General features: G+C 43.0%; 1 protein-coding gene across 1 annotated transcript; it reads right to left on the reverse strand.

Moving 5' to 3' along the window:
- Window positions 1-309: 309 nt before the first annotated feature.
- Window positions 310-5676, reverse strand: C1H3orf80 (chromosome 1 C3orf80 homolog). The gene has a single exon (XM_032485368.1). It carries the CDS (start codon window positions 5367-5369, stop codon window positions 4632-4634), a length of 738 nt encoding a protein of 245 aa, XP_032341259.1. The 5' UTR covers window positions 5370-5676; the 3' UTR covers window positions 310-4631.
- Between the last annotated feature and the right edge of the window lie 7058 nt (window positions 5677-12734).

The raw sequence follows: 12734 nt of genomic DNA on the forward strand, positions 1-12734 counted from the left end.
GCAGTCAATGGAGAAATAATGTGCTTCAGGTTTGGAAGCCCAAATAAGGTCAGTGCCACTACTAAGATGCAAGGGCCTAATTCTTTGCTCTTATAAACAGAGCAGAGAACACATCTTTAGGCAAAAATAGGGAGAAAAATGCTGCCGATCTGTCCAGAGAAAATCTAGGTGAGGAAGCAGTAGTCAAAGAGGTAAGTCAAGATTTATTGTGTTTGAAATCTAGAAAAATTAAAGTATTTGCTAGAGAGATGCAAAGATTTGATCTTTGCCCAGTGTGACAGAGGAAATTCTATAGAGAAGAGCGAAGAGAAATATGTTTACAGTCATTTAGTGCATATAAAAAGGAGAAACCACCTGTTTCAAAACTGGAAACCCATAGAAGCCAGGTGCAAATAGAATAAAAAGGAAACACTTTGGAAAATACTGTTTTACCAAAAATTTTGTGCAAAAAGCTAAGGCATAACCGGAGTAATACTAAATCACAGCAAAGAGTAACCTGGAGTTCTAAGAGATGTGTTTTGGAGAAAACATCTGCTAAAAATCCAAAGCAGGAAAAGAACAATACACAAAGAAAGAAAGAACTAGATGATAGCAAGACAATGAAGGAGCTTAGCTAGGAGTGGGGAAGAGTGACCATCTCTAGTGTGATGGCTAGCCTAAATATCTTCCATAGAATAACTTTTGCCATAAAATTAAAAGTGAATTCTGTAAGTAAAAGAAAATAAATAAATAAAATTAGGTTCTATATGTATTTAAGTATAATCAAAGTGTTGGTTTTATTTGACATTTGATTATTTTACAGGCAAAATTTGAAAAAAAGAATTAAGACATCCTTTCCATCCTTATGGAAGAAAGGATGTCTTAATTTCTTGCAATTAGCTGGTTGATTTATTCTTTGGTTGAGAAAATACCTTCCCTTAGCCTATCACTTATTAGCCTTTTCATCAATGGATGAAAGGTGAACCAAAAAGCAATTCTAAACCAGTGAGGTCAGATGTAAACTTGCCAAATATTCTAATATTGATTGGTTGTCTGCAGCTTATACTTTTGGAGAGATGGTTAATGCTGGATTGTTCAAAATAAAGCAACTCATCATTTTTTCTCTCAATCTGGAAACCCAAATTAATTATGATTCTTGAAATTTTTACAAAAGTCAGTGCAGAATATTGTACAAATCTGAACACTATATTCATGTTTATAGCATATCAATTTCAGCTCTGAATTGTTTCCCTTATTAATTCCACTTGAGAGAAACTATATACATAAAGTACAACATTAAGATACTTACCATATTGCCTTTTAAACATGTTGAGGCCATTTCCTTATATTCCCTTTGGCCTTTACAGCTGAATCTGGTTTTCCTTATATAATACATGCCCTTTGGCATACTTGCCAATGCCATTTTCTATGGTTGAAGCACACTCACATTTGCAAAATGTGCCAATTAATGGCCTCTTAAAACTTAAAACTATCATTATAACCCAAGAAGACATTTTCCTCTTGGTTAGGATATTGAACAGCCAATACAAATTGCTTTTAAGCAACTGGTAATTATACACACACGTGATTTAGAAAATCAGTTACATTTTTCTCTCATTCCAGATGGATTCTTACCATATCCAGGACCATCATTTCCCTACTCAATGAGAAGTCAATGAAAATGACAATGTTTGAAATATTTTAGTATGTGAGTTAGTTTAATAACTAAAAACCAGGAGGAAAAGTTAGTACTGGAGAACTTGGCACTCCCAGGTGGCTTTGGTTAAGATATGTATGTACGTAGCAGTCTTGCAAATAATATCAGGCACAGACTATGCACCTATATAAGTCTATATCTATGTAGATACATCTCTGTTCTACACTATGTATAGAAGAATATTAAAAATGAGTAAAATGAGCAGCACATCATGAATTACTTTCAAGTGAAAGTTTCTACATTTCTATTTTCCACTAGTTCTGTCTATGTAATAAATAACTTCCAGATAAAATCTACAAAAACTGATCACCCAGATAATGCCCTTAGAGCTTTAAAAATGTTTCTATCCAGTTCTTCTATCATTGTGAACACATGGGTTCTGTATTAACATGGTATATTAAATACGTATGTGTATTACCATGAGATATGTTCATTTATCACTAATAAAAATAGCTGTTAAGGACTTTTCCCTCACAACATTATGCCTGAACAGAACTGTGCTTGGTAAATCAATGAATTACAAGAAAAAAACCAAAGCAGAGTCACACTCATGTTTTTATTGAACTGGGTGACATCAATAAAAGCTTGTGTGATGTGCAGGGAAAAAAAGTGTAAAACTTGTAATTTTAAAATTAAGTAGAATCTCATTGCACTATTGGTGTCACATTATAGACATTCTGAATTTTATGGAGAGAAATGTTCCACAGATGGTACAAGAAAAACATCTTGATTCATTTTATAAGTGTATTTTCATAAGACTTTGTTGTAAAGTTCAAGATGCTAGTAGTAACAACATAGAAGACAGACTTTATATATTGGTACTTGGATATTTATGTTGATGTTTCAGATATGCGTGAATTTTTTTAAGTGTCTAAAATAGTGTACCCTCAAAGGATAAATCATTTAAAGGAGTATGAAAACTTCCCAGTTTGTTTGAATGGTGAGTGGTATTGACAGCCACATGTAACTAAAATTTACAGTGTTTGAGTAACATTAATATATACAGTCATTCAATATAATGTGATTTCATTAAATCCTATACCATTCTCAATAAAAGTTGATGCAGTCTCAACTCCTGATGTTTTTGCCAATTCACAGCTTTAAATTTCTTTTAAATGTCAGACACACATTTCATATTTTAATACACTACCATATAGTCACACGTCTGATACAGTTTGCACAGAGAAAGATTTTAATGCTTTTCTATGTTTTAATGCACTTCAAATGATTCTCTTTAATGACAGGGTCATTCTCTTTTAAAAGTTTAGAGTAAACCATTTTCTTCTATTGCAATTCAGACATCTTCAGATTCCTTAGAACTGTCAGACTTTTTCAATCAGCTTTAAAAATTTTAATCAAATCATTTTCTTCTAATATCATTCAGATATTTTAAGATTTCTCAGAATTGTCAGATTTTTTCAATCATAAAAATAACTTTTCTAGATCCAGGTGTGAGATCCACATGTGTAATTTTTCTCAATGTAGTACCCATCCTTCCCCAAGCAGAGAAAACTTTTTTTTCCTTCTTTTCCTTTCTTGATAATCACAAACTGTAATAATTATACACAGTGTGTATATTGTACATAGACAATATGCATATGTACATTATACATAATGCATTTTAATATATTATTTCATATTACCATTTGCTTAAAGGACATTTAATAGAATGGTAGAACTGATACAATGACACTTTTTTTTCTTAAGATAGGTTGACTGAATCCTTCTGTAGTACATTACTGCACAATTATGCTTTAAACAAAAGTTACAAGTCACAACAAATTCTTACGTTTTCTATCATGTGAAATGTATTCCAAATGAAAAATGGAGGGGAAAGGCATGACATCATGCTTCATGGTATGGCTTACATGTAGCAATCATTTTTACATGAAACTATGACCTAGACTACATCCATAATGTATAGTTAATATAAAAAGTTATATATTATGCCACAGTACTAAAAATAAAGTATATTCTTCTCAAATAGTGAAAATAAGGTATCCTTCATGTTTTCAATGTCACATTTTTTCTCATTTGACCATGCCTCTTTTTCCCGCCGTAAATGAAATAATGTCCAACATTTTATTAAACAATAATGAGAGTGTAGATATTTCTGGGCCACTAAGGCCTAAAACAGGTGCTAAGATGATGATCTTGTCATTAAATGCAGAAACAGCCTCCAGATGCGCTCAATACATGATAAAAATATAAAAATAAAAGACAAATAAGTATCTTCTCAGTTATTGAAAAATCAAAAGTTCAACGGTACCTTGAGTATGATCTCAGATATGCGTAACTGCTGTATCCTGAATAGGTACAGCAACTAACCGGATCTCACGGGCATCCCTCACCAAACTGTGAGCCATCAGCCATGACTATGCTTTGCCAGAAAGACCGTGCTAGAGTTCTCCGCAAGGGAGGGATTCGATCACACCTAAGTACTGCTCTCTCCCAGACTCTCCCAGTGCGCAGGAGTCTCCAGTCGCGGCTCGCCTCCTCGCCCTCCGCCCATCCTGGGAGACCGTGACCTGTCCAGGCGGGAGGGAAAGGAGTGGAACTGCGTCCCTTTCCCCTCTTTCCCAAAGGTTCCTGCCCTTTTCCCGAAGCTCATGCGTTCTCTGACTCGGGAAGCAGGCACTTACTGAGTGAACACAATCAGAGGCGAGGCTGAGGCGGGGACGTCCTCCAAAGTTGCGCTCCGTGCTCGTCTGCTGTCTCCCCCGCCGCACGTGCCTAACGTTCCCTTGAACCGAATGAAACGTAGGGAAACTTACGATCCTGGGAGAAGCAGGGGTAACGTGGCCCCATCCCAGTCGCCAGGGGACAGGCGAGCTCTGAGGCAATTGGCGGCGGCCAAGGCTACCTCGGCCGTTGCGTCCCACCCGGAGCCCACGGCCCAGCTCTGTTCGCATGGTCCTCGCGCCGGCCCGGACGCTCAGATGAGCGGGAAGCGGCCCTCGCCGCCGCCGTCGGACTCCCCTGCGCCGCCACCTCTTGGGCGGCCGAGCACCGATACGGGCAACACGACCTCTCCAGGACTGAGCTGCTGCAGCCTCATGGACTCCTCGTAGGTTGGCAGGTACTTGACCTCCTCGTAGCTGGGCAGCTGCAGGAAGACCGGCGAGACTACACGCAGCTCGTGCTCCGAGGCGCAGGATGGGGCCGAGCGCCCGCCGCCTACCCGACCCCGGCCCCCGCCGCCACTGTCCAGCAGCGAATCCTGAGAGCCGGCGGCCGCCTCGTCGCGCAGTAGCGCGGGAGAGTCGTCGTCGTCGTCGTCGGGGGGCCCAGCGGCCCCCGGCTGCCCGGCGCCCCCCGGTGGCCCCGGCCGCGCCTGCCCGCGCGGGTACCTGCGTGGGCTGGGGCAGATGATGCGCTGCAGGAAGTAGCCGATGGCGAAGAGCACCAGCAGTATGAGAAGCCCGGAGAGCTTGCGGACGAACCAGCCCACGTTGTCGAGGAAGGCGTGCAGCGGCAGTTTGCAGCAGCGCACCGCGGTGGCGTTGGCCGCGTCGCAGCAGCGCTCCCGCTCGCCGCACGCCAGCTCCGCGCAGCCCCCGCCGCCCCGCGAGGGAGCCACCAGCGCCAGCGCCAGCAGCAGCAGCAGCGGCAGGAGCGGCGGCGGTGCCGGCGCCACCGACAGGCCCTCGGCCGTGACCCCGGGTCCCCACATGGCCCGCGCCGACCGTCGCTAAGGTCCGGGGCGGGAGATCCGTCTGTCCCCGTGTACGTCTGCCCCTCCTGGGGCGCTGCGCTCGGGTCCCGCGCGCCGCCTCCCGTTCCTCCGCTACCTGCGGCTGGAGCAGTCCTCACTTGGCCACGCTTGGGCGGAAGGAGGAGCCCGAGGCGCGCGGAGGCAGCGGGAGGCGGCCGCTTCCCGCCGCCCGAACAGCCTCCTGAGCTTCTGACCTTAACCCTGCGCGCCCAGCCGCCCCAGCCCGGCGCAGGGCGTCCGGAACCGCCCAAGATGGCAGAGGTAGCCTGCGCGGGGCTGCCATGAACATCTTGGCCCCGGCGGGCCGCGCTCTTCCAAGCCCCTCTTGGCACCCTTCGGGTCTGGAAGGGTTAACGTTCTGCGCTCAGCCTGCCCCCCCCCCCCCAATCTTGATTAATTCAGCCGTCGCGCTCTTCCCCGCCAGACGGGCGGGGGCTCTTGCTCGCGTAGGTGTCTCAGTTTTAAGTGATTGGATTTCCCCGGGAATGTTATTTAAATTGACTTGCGACTGGGATTCGCTTACCATCCTTCTTGTGATCTTTCTGATTAAAAATGGATGATGGTCATTAATGGCTAGCACAGCCCCGCAGCCGCCCTAGAGCTTGCTGGGTGGGGTGGGGGAGAGATGCCGGATGGTACAGATCCAGGGGGCTGGGAATCCGGTACCCCTCAGGAGACCTCCAGAACAGAGAATTCTCCGGAGAGGCTAAGGTCATGGCACCACGGAAGTATTCACAGAGGGGCAGGGGGGTACTCTTCCACGGTAACCCGAGTTGACGAAGGAGAGGAGAAGGGGTGCATATTTCCCCAGGGCATCCGACAAGCCCCAGTGTACCCAAGGGACAGAGCAGGGATTTGGATTTGAGGTAGGAGGCCTGTCCTCCAGCGTAAATAACACATCTGTGAAATGGCAAACGAGAGTTGTAAGTGATTGGCAACGTTCCTAAGCATTGATCTGCGTCTAAAGGGTCTTTTTCAAGGTTATTCTTGTTTGCCAAGTTTGCCTTCAAGGGAGCCTATGCTCTCATTTAGCACATGGGGTAGAGCAGGCAGCACTCCCTGGGGAAGCCCCTTAGCGCACGCTGGGAGGGATGGCAGTTACCGCGGTCCCTGACACAGACATGTCTGCTGGGCGGTGGCCTTCAGCGGCTCATTAGAGCGACACCATGAAGGAGCCAGGAGCTTGTGCTTTTATTCAGGCAGACTGGAACAATCATCTTTTAATCCCCTCACCCCTTAAACACTAGGTCCCCTGTAGAGAATCCAGACGGGGAAATTCCATAGTCATTGAGAGAAAAAAGTAAAAGCAAGGGGAAAACAGAACACAAAACTCAACTGTAGATCAGGTAAAAGCAAAGATTTCTCTCGGAGTAAGTCACACTGTATCTCCCTAATAGCCTTATGGAACAAGGCTGGAGTGTGGGTTTGATTTAGACTGGTCAGTGTTCCTCCTAAATGAAAACATTTTAAAATATCTACTGCTGGGAACACCTTACTTTGCCTTGCACTCCAAAACAATCCTTTCTCCTCCTGGAGAAGCTCCTAAGTGTCACTAACACCAAGTACTTCATGCGAAGCTTGGCTGAGCACACGTCCTTCTTTCTAAGCTCTCCTAAAGCCGAAATATTTCTCTGTACCGCCATCTGTTTCTCTGCTGGGAGGCCTAAAACCTATTCAGTAAAGACTAATTGACAAGGGGTTTCAAATTGTAGAAAGAGGGTGGAAATGATTCTTTTTAGGACAATGAAAATCATTATCCTTTCATTCACCCATTCTTTGGCCAAATTTACACCGCACGTTTTTCTATATTCTAGGAACTCTGCTAGGTGCTCGCCATTATATAGAAATAGATGATTCCTCCCCAGGGTGGAATAAACCCAGGTCTGCAGGCCTAGCTGCTTCTAAATGGAGTAAAGGAGACATTCCACAGAGGGAAACAAATGACAGTTTCCTCTCTGATGGTGACTTGTTCTCATTTTCCTAGAGGAAAAATAGTTAATGAGTTTACAGCAATCTCAAGGATGAAGGCAGTTCATAGCTTGAGATGGGCGTTAGAGTACGAAGTCGATAAAAATGTGAAGACCTCTTTGGGTTCTTATCTGATCTGCTAGGATTTCTGCTGGCCATGGGAGCAATGGCAAAAGTAAAGGGGAAGTTGTCTGGTTGATGATGCATAAGAGAAACTGTCCTGCTTATTGTTATTTTGAAATTAGTTAACAAACAGCATTTAATCTGTTTAATTTCTGTCTGCCTTCAAGGGAATTAGAATTTGTTTGCAGGATATCAGGACACAGTAGAAAAACAATATAGATCTTACATAAAATAAAACATTGGCAGAGTTACATAAAAAACAAAGAAAAGGATGGGGTCTGCAAAATGCATATGGAATGGATTTTATTTGATTTTTTTCTTTCCAAATTGATAGTCCCAAAGCATCATCCATTAAAGACCCTCTACAGAAACTGGCGCCTCTTTGTTTCTCCTCTGATCTCTCAGTCTCACTTAATTCATTTTTATTTGCAGTGTAATTTATTGTGTACAACCTTTTGAAGGAAAGAAAAGAAACCCTATAGCTTTAAAAGCCCCAGAAAAGACATGATCTTCATTACTCAGCACCCTTATTCTTTGTATTTGTTTAACACACAAATAAATGGGTTAGACTTAGCTCTCAGAAAGTCATAAATTCAAGCCACTTAGGGAGGAAGATGGAATTTAATTATATGTTCCATAGAATAATTGAAAGATAAAGGAAGATCACAATGTAAAAATTAAAAAGAAACCTTATTTTGTTGAAAATCAGCACCAAATTGTGTGTAAGTCAGTGTGTGCAAGAGAAAAAAAAAAAAAACAGATGGAAGAGGGACAAGGACTGACTTTCATCCAAAAAGCATGGTCTCTAGGAGTACAGCTTGATTAAAAAAAAAAATTAAGAACATTAACTGCTTTATCTTGCTGAAGTGCTTGGATAATATTTTTTGAAAATTTTACCTTCCTCGTTTATTTACATTCATTTGAATGAATGCCAAATTAGCCATACTTTTCAACTTTTTAGAACAGAAGAAAGTAAGCAGAACACCACAAAACTGGTTGCTGTTTCACCTGTGCTTCTGGGAGCTGTCCTGATGGCTTGAGAAAGACTGGGCGGCCCCAACGTTCAACTTTCTGTTCTGTCACATGATACCCGGTCCAGAAGGGAACGCCTCCCTGATGTCTGCTGACTGTGAGTTCTTACCTTTAAACCTGGGAAGCAATAGTTCTGCCCTTTTCACGTCCCTTCTTCAAAACGTCTAAAAGTGGGCGGTTGGGACCTTGCAAACCATCCAGTCTCTAAGAACCCCCTTTTCGGGGTGTACCGCATTTTTCCTTACTACTAACTCGCTATTAAAGTTGATTTATTAAACTCCTCATTTTATGGTTTTCGTCCATTTGCAGTATGTCCTCCCTGAGCAACAGTAAATTAAGGGTTTGATGGTAAATAGCACACATTTGCATAAGTATGCCTACCTAGAAATGATTTGTGATCTGAAATAATCTACTTTGAAGTTCTTTGCAAATTGTATTTCTTTCGCCACTCATTTAATAAATATTTAATGAGGGCCCACTCTGAACTAGGCATTCTGCTCTGATCTGAAAATGCTGTGAAATCAAAACGTTCCCTGTCCTCAGGGAGCTTGCTGGGAGAGGGGAGAGAGAACCACAGATGCTAATCAGTCAGATTAATCAATCACTAAACTCCAGACAAAGATCAATGATTATAAAGGAGAAGTTCCCCGAGTTTTTACACTGGATGTTATCTGGACTTTGGTGGGGTGGGGGTGTCAGCCAGAAAGGCCTCCATAAGAAACAGCTTCTTAGGAAAGGACAAGGCCTTGACACAACATTGTAAAATGATTATAAATCAATAAAAAATGTTAAATAAATAAATAAAATAAAATACTGTTAGAATAAAAAAAAAAAAAAACCCTAGCCCTAACCCTGAACCTAAGTCTTATGGTGAACCTAGACCTAACCCTAAACCGAGCCCTAACACTGTACCTACCCATGACACTGAACCTAGACTTAAACCTGCACCTAGCCCTAACCCTGAACCTAGCCATAACCCTGAACTTGGCCCTAAACCTGAACCTAGCCATAACGCTTCACCCAGCCCTAAACATTCAACTAGCCATAACCCTGAACCTAGACATAAGCTTGGACCTATCTCTAACCCTAAATATAGCTCTAAACCTGAACCTAGTCCTAACCCTGCACCTAGCCCTAACCCTCAAAAAAAAAAAAAAAAAAAAAAAAGAAAGAAAGAAAGGCCAAGGCCAAGAGAAAGGATGTGTTCTGGGCAGAGAAAACTTCATGGGGACCAGTTCCCGGGGCGGGAAGACCCTTCATGTGTCATCTCTCATGCTTGGGGCAAAGCCTGGATCATTTCTGTCTTCACAGTTGGGAACCTCTTGTTCATAAGCTTTAAGTAGAGTCGAGCTATGCCTCACTGTTATTCAGTTTTAAACCAAATCTGGTTCCCTGCAGGGTCTCTAACAGGTTGTGTGAATAGAGTTACCTCCATAGACCTGCTCAGTCTTTGCTTGGAGACCAGGAGAGTTCCAGCACTGTTTCCTGTCCTCTCCACCTCCACTCGCCTGACTTAGAGCGGAGTCTGCATTTCCTTTCAACTCTGAGTTGGCAGCTGGCCGACAAAAGGCTTCTTCAAGCCAGATGCTTGAAGCAGGAGAAAAGGCAATGTGAGGTGCTTTGTGTCTTTCGTTCAAATTAGGCACAAAAGGAAATAGAAATCTTTCTCCCATGCTTGAAGCTAGAAACAAAAGGTTGGGTACGTTCAGGCCTTGAGGAAAGAATATCTACATTTCTATTTGGCCTTTTAGCTTTTCCAAGTACGTCCGCGTGCACTGTTTTGTTTTCTCCTTATTGCATTCCTGTGAGATGGGTTGAAGTTATTATTATCCCTTTTTCCAGGTGAAGAGAGGTTGACACATTGGAATCACAGGGTAAACTGGTGGTGGTGCTGAAACTGGGATCCAAGGCTTGTGATGGGAAGCGCCTCACTGCCTCACCGACTTGGGCTGGGCCAAAGGGACCCTGGGGGCAATGCTCTTGTGTTCCCTCTGACCACTTCAGATGCACTGAGAGGCCAGTTATAAGGAAAATACAGCTGGATTCTGTTCTAGGCTCCATTCTTTACATGTGAACGGAGCTCTCCAGTGCTCATCAGTTGGCTAAAGGTCCGTGCTTGGGAAAGTAAGGATAAACTGGGTTCTGAAACACAAAATGAATATATGATATTACTTATCGGTGACCTAACTTCTATATGTAAGTTTTCTTTATAACAAGTTTTCAGTTAATTTCTCATGGCAAACTCTCTTTTTTGAATTGCTGGAGATATAAAAATCAAACCATAAATATTATGAGATATTTGAGTGAGGCCAAGAAGATCTGAAATTAGAATTCCAGTTATATCAGCTGAATGAATTTCTTTCTCACTCCTACTTTTTAGATGGTCAGATTGGTGAAGTTAGAATAGATCTGTCAGTAGGCTGATGTACCAGCCAAATGCTCACATGGGCAGAAAAATCACATAGCATGAAATTACAATGAAATCACTTCATAAAGATGGAATAATTTCATAAGGTGAAACATTTTTACACTCCATTATTTTAACTTGAAACTAGTAATACACTCTTTGCCTTCCTTTCATTACAAGGGAAAATTAGTTGTTAATACCACCATCTGAATATTCTCCGTAGATTAGGGTGGAGCATGAGATGCCTGTTCTTGTTCAGAGTCCTGCCCATGTCCTTACATTTACAGGGCAGCAGGACTGGTAGCACTGACCCTGAGCTGGCCATTACCCCCACCTGGGCAGGGCTGTGGACTGTCTACCCAGCACCCTGCTTCTAATATTAAATGGCATAGGAGAACTGTCTTCCAAGATACTTGCCTTAAAAGATTGTGAATATAGCCAAATACCCAAAATTTCCCTTGACAATTTTCATTGTAGATTTATCCAACTATGAATTTTAAAAGAGCTTTGGGAGTATAATGTTAATTTCCTTTTCATCTTTATTCTCCACTCCTTTCCTTCCTGAACCCTTTGCTTCAATAAATGACTGCCTGAGACAGCTGCCAAGCCCCCTGCTTTAGAGATGTTGTCCCTTCCCTTTTGCTGTACCCTCCCCCTAAGAATTATTTTTTCCCATCTCTATAGGTCAAAACCATATAACATGCACCTCCTCTCCAATGTCACCTCTCCAAAATTTATACCACCCACCCCGAAGTCCACCCTCCCCAGCTAGAAGTCATCTCTTTCTCTCTTCTCAGAATCCCCTTAATAGCATCTCTTATATGTGGCAATTCTCATTTTCTTCTTCTTCTTCTTCTTTTTTTTAATTTTCTGGGGGTAGGTAATTAGGTTTATTTATTTTAATGGAGGTACTGGGAATTGATCCATGGTCTCTTGCATGCTAAGCATGTGCTCTGCCTCTGGGCTGTACCCACCCCCACTGGCAATTTCTTGTTTTCTACCTTCATATTTCAGGTGGTTGTATACATAACTTAGTCCTGGGGTTTCTAGAAATCTATTCATGGCCGTAGGCTTTGTGTCTTCTCCGCTGTGGAGCAGCAGTTTTCCATCTCTCTGTGTCCTGGCACCATTCTGACTAGTGCTTTGGGAAGCTCACCTGAGGGGTTCCTCTGCTCACACTTTACCTTCCCCCAACTGCTACATTGTTTGAATGGAACTCCTGCCTGCTTGCCTGAGCTCTAGTAGAAATCCACGAGGCAAAGTTCTCGAATGTTCCTGTCAGCACGCCATCTTTCTATAGTCCTCATTTGCTGTTAGGTCACTCTTCTTAGCCTCTGCAGCAAGGTTTATCCAGCTGACCATGAGTCACAGGACCCACTCTGTTCATCATCCCCTGGGACAGGCATCACTATACACATGGAGGCCTCAGCTGGGACAAAATGGGCAGAGTTGGGAGCACATCTATGAAGAGCTTACAGAACTCTAGAATGCCATGGCCACATCTTTCAGGAATCTCTGCCCTGGCAACTTGAACATCATAGGCGCTGAATACATTCTTATGGAATTAATACACCTAAGTGTATGACTATATTTTCAACATGTATCCCTCTCAAGTAACAATACCATTGTTTAGGTACCTGCAGAATGAAATGTTTTACTTATATATTCTTTCAAGCACAAGGAGGATTGCCCCCTGGTTACAGTGACCAGGGATTTAGAGAATAAGCCTTTATTTACCTGTGTGATTTGACTCCTGAAGCCCATTTGCTCCAGCTACTGGAGGATACAATTTT

Source organism: Camelus ferus, chromosome 1 (genome assembly GCF_009834535.1).
Source record: "Camelus ferus isolate YT-003-E chromosome 1, BCGSAC_Cfer_1.0, whole genome shotgun sequence".
Taxonomy (NCBI): Eukaryota; Metazoa; Chordata; class Mammalia; order Artiodactyla; family Camelidae; genus Camelus; species Camelus ferus.

Coding starts and splice junctions, on each gene's coding strand:
- C1H3orf80 (XM_032485368.1), bottom strand. CDS start 5,369: ATGTGGGGACCCGGGGTCACGGCCGAGGGCCTGTCGGTGGCGCCGGCA.